Source organism: Lepidochelys olivacea, assembly GCF_965140295.1.
Source record: "Lepidochelys olivacea isolate rLepOli2 genome assembly, chromosome: 15".
NCBI lineage: Eukaryota > Metazoa > Chordata > Testudines > Cheloniidae > Lepidochelys > Lepidochelys olivacea.
Genome location: NC_140425.1, coordinates 14,483,069 through 14,503,581, shown reverse-complemented (window position 1 = coordinate 14,503,581; position 20,513 = coordinate 14,483,069). Strand labels below are relative to the sequence as shown.

Here is a 20,513-nt window from a genome sequence, read left to right as displayed (position 1 = left end):
GTGAGAGGCTAATGAGTTAAGATGAGCTATTCTCAGCAGGAGAAAAAAACTTTTGTAGTGAGAATCAAGATGGCCCATTTAGACAGTTGACAAGAAGGTATGAGGAACTTAACTTAAGGAAATAGATTCAATATGTGTAATGACTCAGCCACTCCCAGTCTCTATTCAAACCCAAGTTAATGGTATCTAGTTTGCATATTAATTCAAGCTCAGCAGTTTCTAGTTGGAGTCTGTTTTTGAAGCTTTTCTGTTGCAAAATTGCCACCCTTAAATCCTGCTGATAATAGCTCATCTTAACTCATTAGCCTCTCACAGTTTGTATGGTAACTTCTAACTTATCTGTATGTTTGTATACATAGAACATATGCAAAGAATGGAACATACAGTAAGATTATATACATATCTATCTTACTATATGTTCCATTCTATGCATCCGACGAAGTGGGCTGTAACCCACAAAAGCTTATGCTCTAATAAATTTGTTAGTCTAAGGTGCCACAAGTACTCCTGTTCTTCTTAACATTTATGTTCGCTCATTGAAGTCTTCTTAACTTTGTCCCAAAGTTCTCATTTGTCCAATGGCCTCAAATAATTGATAGGTCTTAATTTTATAACCACGCTTAACTAATTTAAGTAATATAGTCATGCTCCCATTTACAATTTTAATGCAACAAGTAATCCCAATTTTGTTTCTCTACCGTTGCATGCCCATCCATTATATGTATTTTTTTTAATCTGTCTTAAGTTTTTTTTTTTTAAGCTTAACTATATTTTCAGTTAACATAGGCTAAACTGGATATTATAATACTGTACCTTGTCCTGGCTGTTCAGTTCTTGATACGGAATGTGAGCTGGGAGGTAAGTATGGAGGACTGCACAGAAGGCCAACCCATCATTCCAACTGCTGCTGAAGTTTGTGATGTCAATATTCTTTAAGGGAAAAAAAGAGTCTATAAATGATAGTAGATTACCATTTAATACTGCTTTAGAATTTGACCTAAGTGATTAGAAAATTATTATTTATGTTGTACCTTTTACCAAAAGAATGCCAAAGCACTTTAGAAATGGAGATGCAACGAAAACTCTTTCAACTTCAGTGCTGAAATGGTCAGAGACCAGAATCCAACACTACTGAGGGTGACAAATAGACCAGCACAGGAAAGGCAGATTAGTTCTGGAACTTAATTTGCCTTACTATCCACAAAAGATACATGACACACGTTAGCAAATGCTTTTGTGTTCCTTTTAGACAGTAATGTTTCAGTGAAGAACATGTTAAGACACAAGCAGAAACAAATTATAGATACATACCTCTGGCCTGGTTTTGAAACTCCAAAAATATGCCAAGCTGCTATGATGTGTTTTCAAAGCATGGGAAGATCAGATTTTCTCATATTCTACTGTATTACTAATTACGCAAAAGGATTAATCAATGAACACAGATATTTTCTTTCCAAATAAGGTGATAATTTTCATTAGGTAGCTGATGCAAAACATTATACAAACCCTTGTATAATTTACAATGCTGCCAAGTTACGTGAAATATCAGACCTCTTCTATTTCAACTAATTCCTGTTGAAAGATGAGCCACTGGAATACCCAGACATGAAATATGGCAGGGAACCAGTTCCTTGAGTAAGACATAGAAGTAAAATCCTTATTTCTTCACTCTGCCATCCCACACACCACAAATCTTTCTGTCCCAATCAGGAGCTAAGTGGAACAGTTAAACAATTCCCTTTATTCCACAAGAGTTTGTACACAAAGTTGTTGAAAAGAGTCTATGGCCTCTGCCAAAGGAAGTTAGGAACAAGATGCCTGAGTGAGCTTTTTAAATCACTGTGCACTTGGCTGCTGTCAGGAAAATAATGGTAAAGAGGTTACTGCCACCCAAATGGATGGCAGTGAGTTTAGATTCTTTTATTTAAGAACCAGTTAAAAACTGCATCTACTGACCTATCATTTGAGATCTGTATGGGGAAATGTAAACTTCTATATGCCAAGTGAACCCCTCCCTTAACTGGACTAGACAGCTCTGCTATTGCTTTATATTTGATGTTGCACTAAAACAGAAACAATCTGCAGTCACAGAATCCAAGAAACAGCAGATAAATCAACCTTTTCCCTCACAACAGTAATACCAATCACACCTCTTCACAAAAGCCTAATTCTAATCACTCCGTCTTGTTTAATCTCAATCAGAAAAGAATGTACAATACCAAACAGGATAAAAACTAAAGACAATGCAACTTAAATCATGCGACTCAGTGTCTTATCAAGCCAATGAAGATTTTGGATTACAAATGGAAAGTAACAAATGCTGCTACTCTGTGCCCCACTGACCCCCTGAATCTTCATTTCCTACCCAGTGTCAGCTCTTTTTATACAAACTTCACAAAATGCAAGTTCAAACTATGGTGATGTAAGTGTACGTGCTTGGACTCACAATGCCTGCAGGCAGTAAGTAGCCTGTGCCTTGCTTTGCAATCCAGCAGCCTGCTTCCAAACGGAAATAGCTTTGTTTGAACCCCTCAGTGCTGTGGGAATATGTTCTTTACATAGTCTCAGCTTCCTCAAGACACAGAATGGAAAAAAAGCTCTCCCTCCTTGCCCCTCAAACCACCAGGAAGCTGGAAACCAACTGAATTAATTTGATTCAGGTTATTTTCAGGAGATGTCAAAATTAGCTAAACGCTACTTGAATTAGGGAAGAAGGGGTCCTTTCAATTTCAGCAAAAAAGAATTGAGCAAATTTTATACAACAGACAGCACCAAAATTCAAAACAGCTCACAGTCAAAGCTAATACAAATTCCTTGCCATCTATTTATTCTAAGCTGCTCTATGATAAGACCTGCTGCCCCGCAAACCCCCAACTCCCAGTGTTACAGGCACTCCCTGGGACTCACCTTCCCCATCACATTTATGCAGAGAACACAGATGAAGCTACAGGGAGGGGCTCTCCTCATCAAAATGCTTGTAAATAGCCTAGCTTTAAAATGAATTCTCTCTCTCTTAGGCCAGAACATAAGGACTCCCACTGCTGCCTTTCATCTTTGCCAGTATCCTGCTGCAGTCTTGGCTTCTTCCAATGTCCTTTTGATAGCTTTCTATTCTGCTTCTATTGTTCATTTCCATGTTACCCTTGTTGTCTCTTGCTCTGGGGGTTCCAGTATAATACCTGTCTTGTTATGTTCTTTGGGTCTTTCCTCCATGTATGTTCTAGTCACCTCCATTTTCATTCCTGTCCTATCAGTTTCTGTTTTGTCCTCCTCCAGAATTCTTCGTTTGTGATTTTTTTCTGGCCATCTGATATTGAAGATTTGTCTAAGTCAGCGGTTTATGAAAAATTGGAGTTTAGACAGCAAAGTCTTAATAAGTCTCCCAAGTTTCAGCATCATCCAGTAAGACCAAGTTTACAATGGTATTAAATATTCAAAGTTTAATTTGGAGGGCAAGATTTCTGTTTCTCCAGATTAGCTTTATTGTTACAAATGGGTGTCTGGCTTTCACTAGTCTGGCTTTAATGTTTTCATCTGTTCCATCTGTTGCATTTACAATGCTGCCAAGTTACGTGAAATATCAGACCTCTTCTATTTCAGTTCCAGAAAGTGTTATTGGTGCTTCTTGTGTGTTGATTCTCACGATTTCAGTTTTCTCACTGTTGATTTTCAACTGTACTAATTGTGCACAGACCTGGAGATAATTTATTTTGGCTTGCATGTATCTGTGAGTATATGATAGCTAGCTGATGTCATCTGCAAAGTCAAGGTCTTCTAACTTCTGTGTGAAAGTCCCTTGTATATCCCTTGGTGGTTCTGTTTACTTTATGTTAATTTTTTCCCCAAAACAGTCAGCAGAGAGCAAAGTTAAGTCCTGTCCACCCTCCCAAAACAACCACGTTTGGCTACCATAATTCATTTAAAATTGATAAAAGTCCCTAAAGGTGCCCATCCCATAACTACAGAGACAATGCAATAGAGAAGACTGACCAGACATACATAAATATCCTTCAAACCTCTCCCGAAGGGCCATGGTTTTTTCGGGGTGAGGGTGGTCACCAAACCAAGTTATAACAAAAAAAGGGCCGTTGGCACACATGCCGGACAAACTGTTACATGGCTTTAAAAATTCTTTAACCCTGGACTTAGCCAAAGAATGGTCATATCACACCTTCTGTGAAGTCTAGGAGGCAACTGTTGAGAAAAACAAGTACAATACAAAGAGGAGACAAAAGTTACTTACAATCAAAGAATTAAAAAATGCAGATGCTTCGTGTAAGAACCTATGCCTCTATTCCTCGCCCCTCCCCCACCTTTTCCTGCAGGGTGTCATTTTTCCCCATTAATACCATTGTGGATACCTCACTTAACCAGACCACTGAATGACGTATTCTTGAATTTCTAGTTAACCAGTGAGTCTCTTAGCAACCAATTACAGAGAAAGTAGCCACTTAATACTGTTTCATAGAATCATAGAATATCAGGGTTGGAAGGGACCCCAGAAGGTCATCTAGTCCAACCCCCTGCTTGAAGCAGGACCAATTCCCAGTTAAATCATCCCAGCCAGGGCTTTGTCAAGCCTGACCTTAAAAACCTCTAAGGAAGGAGATTCTACCACCTCCCTAGGTAACACATTCCAGTGTTTCACCACCCTCTTAGTGAAAAAGTTTTTCCTAATATCCAATCTAAACCTCCCCCACTGCAACTTGAGACCATTACTCCTCGTTCGGTCATCTGCTACCATTGAGAACAGTTTAGAGCCATCCTCTTTGGAACCCCCTTTCAGGTAGTTGAAAGCAGCTATCAAATCCCCCCTCATTCTTCTCTTCTGCAGGCTAAACAATCCCAGCTCCCTCAGCCTCTCCTCATAACTCATGTGTTCCAGACCCCTAATCATTTTTGTTGCCCTTCGCTGGACTCTCTCCAATTTATCCACATCCTTCTTGAAGTGTGGGGCCCAAAACTGGACACAGTACTCCAGATGAGGCCTCACCAATGTCGAATAGAGGGGAACGATCACGTCCCTCGATCTGCTCGCTATGCCCCTACTTATACATCCCAAAATGCCATTGGCCTTCTTGGCAACAAGGGCACACTGCCGACTCATATCCAGCTTCTCGTCCACTGTCACCCCTAGGTCCTTTTCCGCAGAACTGCTGCCTAGCCATTCGGTCCCTAGTCTGTAGCTGTGCATTGGGTTCTTCCGTCCAAAGTGCAGGACCCTGCACTTATCCTTATTGAACCTCATCAGATTTCTTTTGGCCCAATCCTCCAATTTGTCTAGGTCCCTCTGTATCCTATCCCTCCCCTCCAGCGTATTTACCACTCCTCCCAGTTTAGTATCATCCGCAAATTTGCTGAGAGTGCAATCCACACCATCCTCCAGATCATTTATGAAGATATTGAACAAAACCAGCCCCAGGACCGACCCTTGGGGCACTCCACTTGATACCAGCTGCCAACTAGACATGGAGCCATTGATCACTACCCGTTGAGCCCGACAATCTAGCCAGCTTTCTACCCACCTTATAGTGCATTCATCCAGCCCATACCTCCTTAACTTGCTGACAAGAATACTGTGGGAGACCGTGTCAAAAGCTTTGCTAAAGTCAAGAAACAGTTTGGCAACGTTCAGCCAATATCCCTACTCAGCACAAGCCCATAGTCAGTTGATATAAGTGATAGTTGGCTGCAAGAGCCTAGTATTGAACTTGGAGCTCTGACTTTTCCAAATAATTGTGTAGCTTATGGCAGAGTAAAAAATAAGACAAATTAGCCTGCTATTCTAACAGTCTTCAACATTTACTGTGATTCACTAAACCAACTTTGAATAAGCACTCTGGTCTTATCTTATTTTGTAAAGTGCTCAAATATAGAGAACGTGAGATATCTAGCATTTTGCTATTAGGTTTCCTGGTGATAAGCAGTCTTTTCCCAGTTGCTTTTGAAGTTCACTTCCAGTGGTTATTACAGTAACTCCAGCTATTTGTACGTACACCCAGCCAAATGTGTTTGGTTGATATATCTAACCATTTAGGCATCACTTTGGATTTGGTTTTTATTTGAAAAAATTTTTCTTTGCAGCCGTAAAGGTCACAATTTTTAAACCAAAACTTACATTTTGTAGAAACTGATGGCTCACATGCTCACCACTTCACTTGAGTGAACAGGGACCCCAAAGGCTGGCATTACATCATGGAGCCCAAGAAGGACCTAGAGGATCTGGCTGACATGGAGGTTGGGATTTCCTCTTTATTGCTACTAAGGAAAGATTTTTATTCCTTTATTGGGGAAAACCGTCTCTTGAGCAGTGTTTCTGACAGACAAATGAAAAAGTGAATGGCTTTTTTTTTTTTTTTTTAAATAAAAAGACCAAGAGTAATATCAGTTTAACAGATGAGTCTATCTGAGGTAGTATTTCATGTGCTGGTAGGGGAATGGACAATCCAAAAAGACAATGAACTCTATCTTCTATGACTTAATTAAATATTAATATAATATGGGTGTACATCAGACCATGAAAATTCTAGTCACTCATTATAGCTAATAAGTTATCCTATTGGTTCAGAATCAAAAGGATGGTAAAGCATTAAAAGCAGCAAAAAAAGTGTAAACATTTATATACAAGAATAGTGATTCCTTTTTGGACTGCTTTCAGAAAAGTGTTCAGATATATCATTAAATCCAACAGACCATTTTCATTCTCTGTAAAGAGATTTAAAAAGTCAAATATACGAGAACTCATGCTTTGCTTATAATGGTTACATATGGTTATATAGTCATATGCCTTTGCAACAGGCTTATTTCAAAAATATTACTCGGATAAGTAGTCAATATATTAACTTTGCTCTTGTTTTTTCCCTAGGACATGAAGACTCTCCCCTGAATGTTATGACTTAAATGGTGGGGTTTTATGTTTGTTTTTTCCCCTAAATAAAGCTAAATTATTACAGAAGGAAGAGTTCTGCTGGCTAACTCACTAATACAGAGATTGTATTCTAAATGAAGTCTCATTGGTTACCAACAGAAATTGAACCTTATTTCTCCAATTGAAGAGAAAGTTACTCTTTCTTAACAGGGAAAGTTTAAAAAAATACCAGTGAGACATATTACCTTAGAACACAGTGAGACATACTTATTGACAAAGTCTCTCTAAAAAAATAAAGCTTTTCTTATCTCCTCTATATTTCTACTGCACACCAGGTATACTTAAACAAATGGAAAGTAGGAATAGTGACCTTGGGAAACTGCACCCTCAAAATGATTTCTGGAGACACAACTGATCTGTAATATGCTCAAAGGAAATGTAACTATAGATCCTCTTCTTTGGGGGTATCCTTAACTTCTAATCCAGGACCTGGCCAGCAGTGCCTTCATCAAATTGACAGGGACTACCTGGATAACAATATCATCCAGAATTATAATTAATGGAAACAAAAGTTTTGGAAGGAATATTAAACCTCATGGCTTCAGATCATAAACCATTCTAACTATTAAAGATTAGGATGTGACTTAATATGTAGGCGCTGGAGGAGGTGGGCTGGAGGGTTAGATTATCTCACATTTGCCTGCTGTGCAGTTCCTATACCTTCCTCTGATATACTGGCTATCACCAGAGATAGGATATTGGACCAGATGAACCTCAGGTCTGATTTAGTATCGCAATACCCATGTTCCCATTGGCACCAAAAGGCGTATAACAAAACACAGATCTATACTTTTGGGCTTGTCTACATTACCTGCAGCAATCAATCCAGCGGGGGTTGATTTATTGCGTCTAGTCTAGACAAGATAAATCGACTGCTGAGCACTTAACTCCACCAGGGCAAGAGGTGCAGACGGAGTTGACGGGGGAGCGTCAGCCATCGACTTACCACAGTGAAGACACTGCGGTAAGTAGATCTAAGTACGTCGACTTCAGCTATGTTATTCACACAGCTGAAGTTACGTAACTTAGATTGATCCCCCCCCTTAGTGCAGACCAGGCCTTTGGTTGCACAGCTGAGAAAAGTTTCCTAATGTTACTCAGAGCAAGGTGTCAGCCAAAAAGAAAAAACAACTGTTTTCTTTGTTAAAACTGCTTCTTTTCAAGTAGAAAAAATTGAACTGGCTCCCCAATAACCAGATACAGTGACTCATGAAAACAGACCAATGAAAAGATTCATTTTACATGATGAACATACTCACTATATCAGATTTTGAAAAAATCTTAATGCCATTGTGACACTGCACCTCATATTCCTCATAGTGATATGATTATGACATAATTATGATGTATTTTATCCAAGTCATGTGCGGTGTCACTGGAAAAGTTTTTTTTACTGAATTGATTTGCTGAATACGATTATCTTATTTGTTTTGCATGTTGTATGCATGTATCATTTTTGTATCTGAAGTTATGAATACTGACTATGTAACTAGCCTCCCCACCAAATCAGCACCCCAGTCTTCCCAAGCACACATATCCCTGTCTCGGATCACTTTTTGGGAGAAAGATATGTATTGTTTGTGAAGAGGCAACTCTTTTCTGAAATTCTCCTGACTTCTTTGACCTCCTTCTCAATCTGAGTTTAGGCATGAATATGGAAAGAAAACCATGTCTATCTGATCTCCTGAAAATTGTCTTCTAGAAATGGATGGTCAGGTGTTCACACTTTTTTTTTTTTTTTTTTAAAAAGACCTCTTAATCATACCACTGAACTCCGATTGTGGCAGATGGTATTGCTGGAGTGGTTCATTTTTTCCTCTCAGAGATCCCAAATGGTGGTACTGGACTCATCTATCTCAAAGGTTCTCCTGTTTTGCAGGGATCTGTGCTCTCATCCTTCCTGCTCAATATGGGAGGCCACTAGATGAGACCGATGCTACAGTTCTGGCTGCCATGCCAAGTATGCAAATACCACAGCCTTTTCTTACATCCACATGAAAGGTCTCTTGACTCTCCCAGTGCTTGTCAAAGACTGCGGCTCAAATGAGTTCCAGTTGGTTGATGATCAGTACTACAAAACTGAAATGATACTGATAGGGGCACAATTTGGAGAGGGCAACAGGGGTGATGTCTGACCCTATGACTAGGTGTGTTTATTCCACAATATGGGACTGCTTCTAAATCACTGATAATTTCTGGAGTGCAAGATTGCATACGTAGCCACGAGCACCTTCTTCCAATCTGTGTTTAGTGCCTTTGTGACCTCAAATCAGTGCAACTTTACATGAGGCTGCTTTTGAAAAAACACTGAGAAACTTCAACCAGTGCAGAATGCAGATGCCTGTTTCCCTCCTGGTTGTCTCACTGTCGTGAACAGTGATAAAACTCAGTTCTGTAAATCAATTATGGGTGCAATGCAGCTTCTCTCTTTCCAGAACACTCCAAAATGCAACTCTCTGAGGGGTCTTAAACTATAAATGGATCGCTTGCCATTCTGAATCCCAATGAAGCAATTCTGACACAAAAAGTAACTAGAAACAGCTAAGTTCTAAAAGAGCAAAGAAGGCGGCAAACCCCTCAGAATATACTAACCCAAATGGCCCATTAGAAACCAAGTTTGATTACCTTCAGATTACCCAGCAAAGTTCCCCTATTTACTCGGGGTTTTGAGAGACTGAAATGCAGAGGGATTGTAGGGAGTTATTTTGATGAGGATGAAATTTGTCTTCGTTTTTGTTAACATGATTTAAGATTATCAGATCAGCACATTCTAATAAATCAGAAAATAAATATTCTTGAGAAGTGTCATATAACTATCAAAAGAAACAGGATCCAGATCCTATTTCTATTACTTGAGTTGAAACTGCTGTTATAAGTGTTTTCTACAAGTTGTATGTATATTTTCCTTTGAATATAAATCAACTGAATAAAAATGAAACCTTAAATAGAAAAATCAATATTTTTCACCGGTTTCAAGGGCAACTAAATGCACACAACACCTGGTCTTTATATATTTACAAAAGCACCAGGTTAATTTGAAGAGACACAATGCATTATTTTTATGCACATTGGGCAAGAAGCCAATATCATTTATGACACCACAATTAAGATTTATGGACAGATTTTTTTGCCTTAATTTTTATTTGCCTCTATACGCTCTCTGGTAACTATAAATATACCCAGAGCAATGCATGCAGTCTCAAATTCAGGCTGATTAAACTATCACTACAATAAAGTTTAAAACAAAAGAAGCTTTCTGACACCATAGTTTCCCAATAAATAAATGTAAATGTGATTTAAATATAAATATTAATAAAGATAAATATTTAGCACATGCAGTATTTTCATCTTCTTGAGTGCCAAGATTAATTAATCTTCTGCACTTTTGTGAGGGCAAGCAGCATCCCCATTCTACAGATAAAAAACTGAGGCAGAAGTTAAATAATTCATCCAAAACACAGACCACAACTGTTAAGAGTTGGGAACATACCACAAGTTTTCTAGTCTCTCAGCTCTGTTTAAGCTATGCTGCTCTCATTTTTTTCTGAAAGATGAATCCCTTCTAGAATGTTTATAGTATATCAAATTATTTTGATAACAAAATGAATTCCTAATGGAATAAGACACAGTATTTACCTTCATATTAGTCTTAAACAGTGCACATTATTACCCTTCGCTTATTCTTTTCTATAAATGCAATACTAAAAGTAGTTTAATTTCAGGACAGTTTTTTTCCATTCTAATTGGAACCACTGGCTACTAGTGTACTAGTAACAAGCTGCTCAAATGCCAGTGTATTGCACACACACTATTTTAGTTCAATAACTGTATGGCCTCTAGTGTTAAACATCACAGAATTATAGGGCTACGCTGGAGGCAAAAGGAGGGACCCTATTGTTAACCAAAAATTATGAACATGGTGTTATATGTAGTACCTTTCTCTTATTCATTCCGATAAACAAAGAGCCAACTTTGCTTATGCTAACACAAACCAGATCACTGAATGTGCCAGAATCCAAACCAGGGATTAATTATGAAATGCTTTTTCATCAAGGGAAGGAGAAATATATTATACTAGCTCTGGCTCTCCATGGGATGAACACTCAATTTGAAATCCAGTGAATTTCAAAATGTAAGGTAGAATTAGTTTCAAATCCTACACCTGTCTGAGTCCCGCTGGAAATTTTTATGGTTTTATAATTATATTTTTCCTCCCCTTTCAAGTGCCTTTTTCTGTCCCTTCTTGCTATGCAGAAGACAGGGGGAAACTGAGTACATGCAAAACACTAGCAGAAGCACAAAAAAACCCTGAAAAAAATGGAGAAAGCTACTTTTCCTTTTAATATTGTAATTACAATAAACTTAAATGTCAATTGCATCAACAGTAGGTAAAAGTTTTCACACAGAGTGTGAACTTTAAGATGAGGGCTTCCCTTTAATACACACAACTTTGAATCTTTTAGGAATGTTTCATTATTTTACAGTGAAAGTTCAAAGTGTAAAGTCAATCTGAAAGTGACTGTTTCCAAAAGCTTTATGTAGGAGTTAAGAACAATGTTCAGAAAAAATAGAGCAATCCCCACCTCTCTAAACCATTCCTGTCAGTTCCAGCTTCTCTTAAATAGCACATAAAAAACAAATCCATCTTCCGAGAACGTTAACAGAGCCAGAAAAGCCAAATGGAAGGGGGAAAAAAGCCACAATGGAAGGAAACAATTAAGGGGACCTGCTTCTGTTTACCAGCTGCTTTGTATGTTATGGATGATTTTTATTACATCTAATTAACAGGAGGTACAGCATGGCCTGATGGGCTGACTGAACAGCCAGGAAAGGGACAACTTATAATTTGAATGAAAATCTATGCCCCAAAACATATCCAATTATATTTTCAGGAAGCACGAATACAAAACTGGCATATTTAAAGACAGCAGAATAGTAGCATTGTTGGAGAACCTTCATTATGATGAACTCAATCTACTTTAAAGCTCCACTTTCTTCTATTTAATTTACACTAAACTCTATTCCTCAGGGAATCAATAACAGAAAGATGTCAATTTAAGACCTCCAACAAAACTTCTTTGTCATAGATTTGTATCACTGGCTAAACTCAGAGGAGTCTTTCCTACTGAAATCCAATCCAGAACATTTCTGGATGCTGTTTCAGACCATACAGAGTTAAAGCAATAACCACAAAGGGATGGGTTTCAAGAAAGCTGTCAATCGAGAAATAGAGGACAAGTGGGTCAGGGAGGTTGGAGTACATTTACATAAAAAAGATGGGAGAGCATCTGTCGGAGTATTGGCGGCATTTTAGGAATTAGCTACTGTATTGTAGTTTAAGTAATATTTATTAGTTATGTGAAATCATCTCTAGTATTTGAGATAGATAGTTCATGAAAAAAATCAACTCTATAAAAAGGGATTAGTCTTAAAAAACCCTGATGTCATAATAGGCTTTCTTTGGAAGGCAGATATAAAATGGGGATGAAAGAACATAATTGAGTTCTGGTTTTGTAAAATCTTTACTGTGGGCAGGGACGTGAGAGAAAATATGAGTCCTCATTTCAAACAGATCACAGATTTTATAGCACATCGCACTTAAAAAGCTTCTAACCAGTGGGTTTGTGGTTCTCATAAGTAATTAAATTTCCAGCATTTCCACTGTGAGCCAAAATTCTTGTTTAACTGTACAAGGCAAAGCAGCAGCACCGGTCTGACTGAAGCGAAACATTGCCCTGCAGCACACTTACACAGAAGGAGACCGGAAGCTGCTCCAACAAGAATGAAAAGCAAGAATGAAAAGGTGTGGTCACCTGAGGATAAATGCATTTTACTGGTTAAATGAGCAACTGAACTATTTTTAAACTTCATTATCTCACATGTACAAAATACCACACTAACATAGTGCTAATTCTAAAATTTTCAGCAAAGGCGATCAGCTACTGGTCTCACTCACATTTCTCCTCTGGCTCTACGTATGCTTAAAAGTAATATAGTATCTTGTGTAACTTCTAAGAAGGAGCAGAATACCATTATTTATGAAAGACTGATGTTAAGTAGGTTATCCGTGATAGCCTCTTTTTGGCTAGCTCCACAACTAAAAACCATGGGGATCCAACACAGTTCACAGCTGCAAGTTACAAACCAAGTAGGAAACGTGGTCTCACTTGACTATAGATACTATACTTTGATCATGGGGGCGGGGAGAGGAAGATATGCTTACACATCAGCTAGTCCTCTGAACCTAGCTCTGTGTCAATAGGAGATGGGAGACAAGACACTGCCCAGACTCCCACACTCAACTGAACTTGGCTCCTAACTTAGGAGATGGAAGGAAATGAGTAAAAGACAAAGGCTCCATTCCCCTTGGCCCACATTGTGGCAGCTGGTGATAGGACACTGGAAATCAAAAATTAATTTTAAAAATTACAGCTTTGCCAGTGGCAAACACCTAACTCTGCACAGGCTAAGAAACCCCTTGTTACTATAGCAGCCAGCAGTGCCACCTGAGCTCAATAATTTTATGACTAACATGTACAGTTTTGCAAGATGTGTTAAAATAAGGGAAAATCCAATCTCATGTTTCACAGCATAAGCTAATTTCCAGAGAGGTTACGAAGTAATTTTGTTCCTTTCAGCAATGTTTAATACCAAACAACCCGGTAGGTACATTATGGTTTTTGGTTTAGTTTCCAACTTCCTCTGACACATCCAGAATGACAAATGCTGAAGGCAAGACACCATACTTCATTGACCAACAGCTTGATCAATCCTGTATTCCTCTCTGAGTTTTGCTTCCACCTGTTCACATTGCAGGTCCAACAGCACATTATCCATTAGGCTCCTGGGTGCTGCAACACCAAAAACTGCCTCCCTTCTCCCACCTGGTGCTATTCATGCTTGGGACTGCCTCCCTCCACTGCTGGGATCAGATTCAGCTACCATCACCAGACTCTTATTTCAGACTCCAGCGAGGAGTGCCTATTGCTAAACCTTGATGTGATCCTTTTGCCTGTCAGTCCTCGCAACCATCCCTGAATGTGTGTGTTTTGCATTTCCATTCTTGCACTGGGATACTGCAAGGGTGACAGTCTGCAGTTAATGCAAACTGTTATTCAATCTCTACTCGGTTGGGAGTGGCTGGCTCTCAATCCCTACAGTAAGCAGACATTAGGGGGAGCAGAAACAAACATTTCTGGAAATTACTGTTGGGATCCACAGCAGTCCCAATTATCCCCTCATTCCCAACTGCCATGGAAGTGAGCACCAGACAGACAGTTGGAAAAGGCAAATTCCAAGTCAGAGCCATTGTTTGTCTTACTTTTCCCCATTACAATATTAACGACCCCACTGGTGTTTCTTTCCATGCTGAAGACTCATTACACTCCATTTGGGTGAGACACGACCCATAAGGAGTAATCTCTTTTTTCAGCAGTTTTTGGCTAGAACTTCATAAGTGGAAATGCAGAGAGTGGAGTTTTGGCAGTCTGAATACTTTGATGACTCAACCATCCAGGACCAAGGAAAGTTATGTGTAACCTAGAATATTTTTATTTGAATAAAGCCTTATGTTGACAGAGAATTTTGCCCATTTCATTCTTCCCTACTTTATATTCTAACCTATTCAACTCATCTCCAATCTAGTTTAGTGTTCCAAAGACTTTCCTTGTATAAGAACAGGTTTTAAAAATAAACCCAACTAGTTTACACTCCCCACTTCATTATGTTTCTAAAGCACAGTGTTCTAGGTTCATTCTGCACAAGCCAATTAAGCACACATGAAAACATTTTTTTTAGTTTGGCGTTACATTCATTCATCTCTTAACACTCAATCACGATGCAAACCATACAAAAGAGGCTGACCTTTGGTTATGGAATTAAGACTAGGGATGCTTCAATTTAAAATCGTATGTTTGGTTAATAAGAAAACTGTACCTTTTTTTGGGATCCATTTTTGAAGTCAAGAAACTACAACAAGAGTCTGTGGTACAACATTACCTCTGGCTCAAGAACTCTAATTTCACTTTCCTCAAAGATTTTCAAAACGTCTTCTTATTTGGTTCCACAAAGCAAGTGAGCTGCCATAAGAACCTCTACAGGGTGTCTAGTGACCATTAACATAATTAAATAAAGCCAAGCAGCATCTTCAGAAGTTATCTATCTCAGTGCTTAGACTACCCTACCTATCTACACTAGGCCCAGGCAACCTCAGGATAAACTAATCTATGGAAGTACTAAGCAATATTTAAACAAAATTGACCTACCAAATCCCATATCCTCTGGATGGCATCCAAACCACTTTTTTTTTTTGGCATGAAGTGGGGGATGAAACCAATAAGGAAATAAAAGATTCACCCCTGCTACAAGGAAGAATGTGTGATAGAAGAGAAAGTGATTGTATTTTGAATGACAGAATATTTGACACAATTTAAAGATTCTGCTTTTATTAAAGTTATTTAAAGCATTATCTATCATTCTTTCCTCAGTAAGATAGTAGGTTGGAACTACAGTTAACAGTAGATTTCCCCTTGGGCATCCCCTAACTCTATACCACAAAATGTACTGGGGCAGATATCTCCAAATTTGCAGGAACATGGCCTGATCTTAGGACCATTTAAAAAACTAAAAAAATTATCCCTCCAAAATCGTCATTAAGCTACATTAAGGTGTAGCTACAGCTGCAGGCACATATTAGCAACTTCAGTGAATACTACCAAGTGAAAACTCTTAGAAATCCAAGAACTATGCAGTTAATATTGCATTTCTCATATCAGACACCAAAACTATTTCAACTCTGCCCCTGAAGTAGTGCCCTTAGTCAGAATCTTATACTATCTTCTCTAGCCACATCTTCATTTTACCACTGACTACAAAACCTAGAATGCCTTAATCTGAACAGCACAGTGATAGAGTTGCTCTGCAGCCTTTTCTTACAGTCCACACAATACACAGAGAAGAATTTTACAGTGTCCTGATTAGAAAAATAGCACACTGAGGCAATCATTCCCAAAACCCTATTAAAGGCCCAAACCTGAAAGGTACTCATGGCACCCAACATAATTTTTCAAGCAATTATCCAATTGTCAGTACACAGAATTAGCATAACTATAATGGCTGGGTCACTACAAAAAGTAATTTTTCCTCTGTTGATATTCACTCCTTGTCAACTGTTGGGAATAGGCCACTTCCACCTTGATTGAACTGACCCCGTTAGCACTGACCCCATTTCACTCCATGCATCTGATGAAGTGGGTTTTAGTCCACGAAAGTTTATGCCCAAATAAATGTGTTAGTCTCTAAGGTGCTACAAGGACTCCTCATTGTCATTACTATAAACAAATTTCATGTGTCATGGATTTAGAGCATTAACACAAAAAAGATCAAAGATTAGTGTGGCAAAGCAGCACACTTGGGGCCAAACACAAAGAAAGATAATAAATTTTATAATTACGGAATACATCTTTTGAAACTCCACAGGCAAAGAAGGGAAGACAGTAGGTGTACCGTACTGGGTGCTCTGTTTGAATATAGAACTAACTGTGCTTTCCTGGGTTTATGTTTGTTATTTAACTACAGTTCTTGGAAGAGAATATGCATTTAAATCACTTGTGTGCACACTTACAGTAATATATGGCAATATTAATAAATACTGATACTCATGAGCCTAAAAATTAAAATTTGTTTACTTGTCCAGATGGGGTACTTGCTATGTGTAGTAGTAAGAACTAGATATACAATCAGAAAGAATATCCATTTATTTATTTTATTGCTGAGCTGCAGGTCACATTACTGAAAGCACTATATTGTGTCAAAGTTAACAGGAGTTATGAGATGGAATAGTTGGTATGGTATGCATGAAATCAGATACAAGAGCACAGCTCTGCTCTCAACTATAGCAGAAAAGAATCAGCAATAAATGCTAATCAGCATGTTCTTTAAAATGTCAAATGACCAGCTGAAAAGCGAGTTTTAAAGACATTAGCTTCCTGAGAATAGATATGAAATTTGCTGTCAAAATTTTTGAGATCACTAAATTCACAGGACAGCTTGTGAAAGAATTCAGAGTAGCAGCAGTGTTAGTCCGTATTCACAAAAAGAAAAGGAGTGCTTGTGGCACCTTAGAGACTAACAAATTTATTTGAGCATTCTTGTGAAAGAAGATTCTGGGAAAGCTTTTTAACAAGTTGCTATGTTAAGCATGAAAAGGAATTCCTTTCAAACAGGAAACAGTTTGCTCACTCCATTGTAACATCCAAGTAGCTTTGTTGTTAATTCTACTTGTGAGTCCTAGCATCTGACCTAGACAGACAGTATCTTGATGAGAAAGCACAATGTTTTCTTCTTTCTTCTTACATGTAGGTCACAGAAGTTAGAGGAAAAACTTGTATGCCTTTTTCTATTGCTATTTTTCTAAAATGGAAATAAAGGAACGTTAATGACTGCTATCTTCTGTCTGCATCTGAGCTGCTTTGGTGACAGAGTAATACTGAAGAATCCATACATTCTTAATTATTTTCTACACCTTAGAAGCTAGTAGTGACAGGGATGTATGCACACAAGGTCCAAGATACTGTGGAGTGCTGACCATGTAGTTTTTTTTGTTTAAAAGTTGTTTATAATCTCTTTCTGGATTACAGAGTTTGTATTTAGTTTCCACATGAAATTATGTTAATAAATATTTATGCTTTTAAAAACACAACAGTCAAGGAAGGTAGAAGTTAAAGCCTTCATTGTAACATTAACTTATGCTCACTGCACATACTGTAACTGTTGACCTCCTTACAGATACCTCTGGACTTGCATACCTTAGCTGCTATCCTTTATTATCTTATTTGCCCGAATTAGATAGTAAGATCACATTTACAGTATTTAGACATGTAACTGGCTAACCAGTGTGCTATCAAGGCTCCATGTATTCTGAGGTCAGAGATCCACTCCAGAACTGTGCTCCAGAATCTAGGCTTTCATTAAAAAGATTAAATTTCTAGCCCTTAAAATTGAAGAAAACTTTAAATGTGAATAAATTGTAAGAAGGAACGTGCTCTTCCAAAATCTTTAGGCAGCCTGGGACAACAGGTCTGAGAGCTGTAAAATGCCCCCATTCCTCTACAGGACTTAACTCTGAGACCTACTTACGAAGATTTAAGCGTAACCATTAAATATTTTACTGATCATATGAGAAGAAACATCCTGAACCATACACTGGAATTACTTCTATTGATCACTGGGGTAAACTGGGAACCACTAATGCAAATGGAAAAAAATCTCTTCTAATTGAAACCAATGGGGGAACTATGGTTTACCATTGCATTTATCAGAGCTGGAATTTCCATGTAAATGGTACTTGCTAAAGTGATACAGACTCCAGAATGACAGCAAATGGCCAACTCATCTGTTCTTACATCTCATCTTAAAGAGGACTCCCTCCAGCAGCACACTTGCAGGGATCTAGTGGTTGCCACTTTTTGTATTATGTTTCTGGAGAGAAATTCTTTCATCTTCAAAAACAAACGGATAGTAAGAAATGGATTCAAATTCTATTGCCCCCTCCCCTCCAAAAAATATACTGAGTGAATAAGAGCTGTTCAATTATTGTTTTTATTCTATTCAGTGTGTCACTCCTTCCATCATTACTGTATACTGCTCAAGCTGCACAATGAATGAAATAGGGGAATTGTGGATAAAATAGTATGTGATCCTACCAAAAACTAACAATGTACTGATAAAGAGGCAGAGTTAAGACAGGAAGGGCAATCTTACATTGGCATTTCCTGGCTTGAGTGTTTCCTTTCGAACCCTAAAGGTTCTTTTAACAGTTTCTATGCATCACTTTCTAGTGTTCTTTATTTAAGACAAACTAAAAATCCATTATGTGGAATTACTTGCTAGACAGGAGCATGATGCTCTTCCTAGCACAACACAGTGTATCTGCATGTATAAGTTTTTAAAACCATTCTGTTCTATGGTGAAAATTCATTATGATTTGGATGCAATCAGAAAGGCACCTCAGCAAATAAGGGACTATATCCCAACAAACTGCAAGTTTCTACCACCTTCTACTAGGATAGTAAAAATGTTTTTTTAAAAGTTTCAAAGATAATTTCATAATGGCAAAAAAGTATTTTCCTCCACTCTTTGTACGCAAAGAATGGCACTATATTAGCAATGTAAGACATTCGCCGTAAGAGTCACAGGGCTCTGGAACACCCTCCTGCCCCGGTGTGAAACAGCCCAGCCTGTTCTCTATTAACACTTCCAGGGCACACTGCAGGGCTTATTTCTTTCATCTGGCCTTTGAAGAGAGGGAGGTGAGTTGATGTGAAGATTGATCTCTGAGGGTTTTAGTATTTGATCATGTGCTGCTGCTTGGTACAAAGGACCAGCTGATTGCATTGGATTTTGTTTTTGTAATTGGCAAGCTACTTAGAGCCCTTTGTATGGGCACTTTAAATAAAAAAATAAAATACAGACTGGATCTGGCTATTTTTGTCTGGTTAAGTTTGTCTAGTTCATCAGTTTATAGATACACAAACTCAACCATTCTCCACTTCGACTGGGACAAATCACCCCCGGGGCTCCACAGAAAAAACTTCCAAAACAACCCCCCCCCCCCAAAAAAAATATTATGCCTGGATCTATGCTCTCTACCAAACACAAGCAGCTGAAGTTATTTTAAATTTTCACACCCCCCCTTTTCAATGCCTGCTCTAGTTACAGGCAATCAACTTCACAACCTGGAAGGCTCTGGCCCATATTTATTTAATAGAAGAAACTATAGCTGTTTCAAAGGGGAAAAAGTATAAAAGATTTGAGAATGAGATTGGAGAAGCAGATTTTTGTTGACCGTTATGATGCTGGACTAAACAAACCTTTCCTAAAGTTAGCAGTGGCAAAAGACACAATAAGAAAATGCAGATTTATAGGGTCTGAATAATCATTTTTACTCTTATGCTAATGCTTTTAATTGAACACAAAAGAACTAAAAGTTCCTCTTTTACATTATCACAATAACTAATTCAACACACACAAATGGAAATTAAATCAGAAGAGACTATGCCTAACATTCTAATATTTCCATCATAATCAGAAACACAGCAGCAGTTTTCAGATAAAGTATGATCTGGTCTAATTATACTATGCTACCGTGATCTTTGACACTGCAATAAGAAATCTTATAAAATTGAGATAATGCAGTTAGAATGAAAACAATAATAATTATACAGCATGATAAGAGATCTAGAAGGGTTTTTGTTTAATTATAAATCATGATTTAAAACCTTCAGCACAATTTAGAAGCTATATTGGATCATATTTGAAAGTTTTATTCTTTTAACCTAGAGTATGTGTGTTACTGAAAATTGTTTCAACTTTAATTATGCTAAACAGTGATTTTTAAGAGTGTAGCCATCTTAGTCTGTATCAGCAAAAACAACGAGTCCTTGTGGCACCTTAGAGACTAACAAGTTTATCTGGGCATAAGGTTTCGTGGGCTAAAACCCACTTCATCGGATGCATGGAGTGGAAAATACAGTAGCAGGTAAATATACATAGTACATAAAAGATGGGACTTGCCTTACCAACTGGG

The 20,513-nt window shown here is 38.1% G+C and overlaps 1 protein-coding gene across 3 annotated transcripts in view; it reads right to left on the bottom strand.

Annotated features, from left to right (window-relative positions):
• Positions 1–20,513, bottom strand: part of SPECC1L (sperm antigen with calponin homology and coiled-coil domains 1 like) — a 114,390-nt gene that overhangs the window by 13,192 nt on the left and 80,685 nt on the right. For all 3 annotated transcript variants that reach the window (XM_084648689.1, XM_084648691.1, XM_084648690.1), the window contains one exon: positions 814–930. In XM_084648689.1, coding sequence (XP_084504815.1) covers positions 814–930 — 117 coding nt within the window. The remainder of the gene's footprint in view (positions 1–813; positions 931–20,513) is intronic.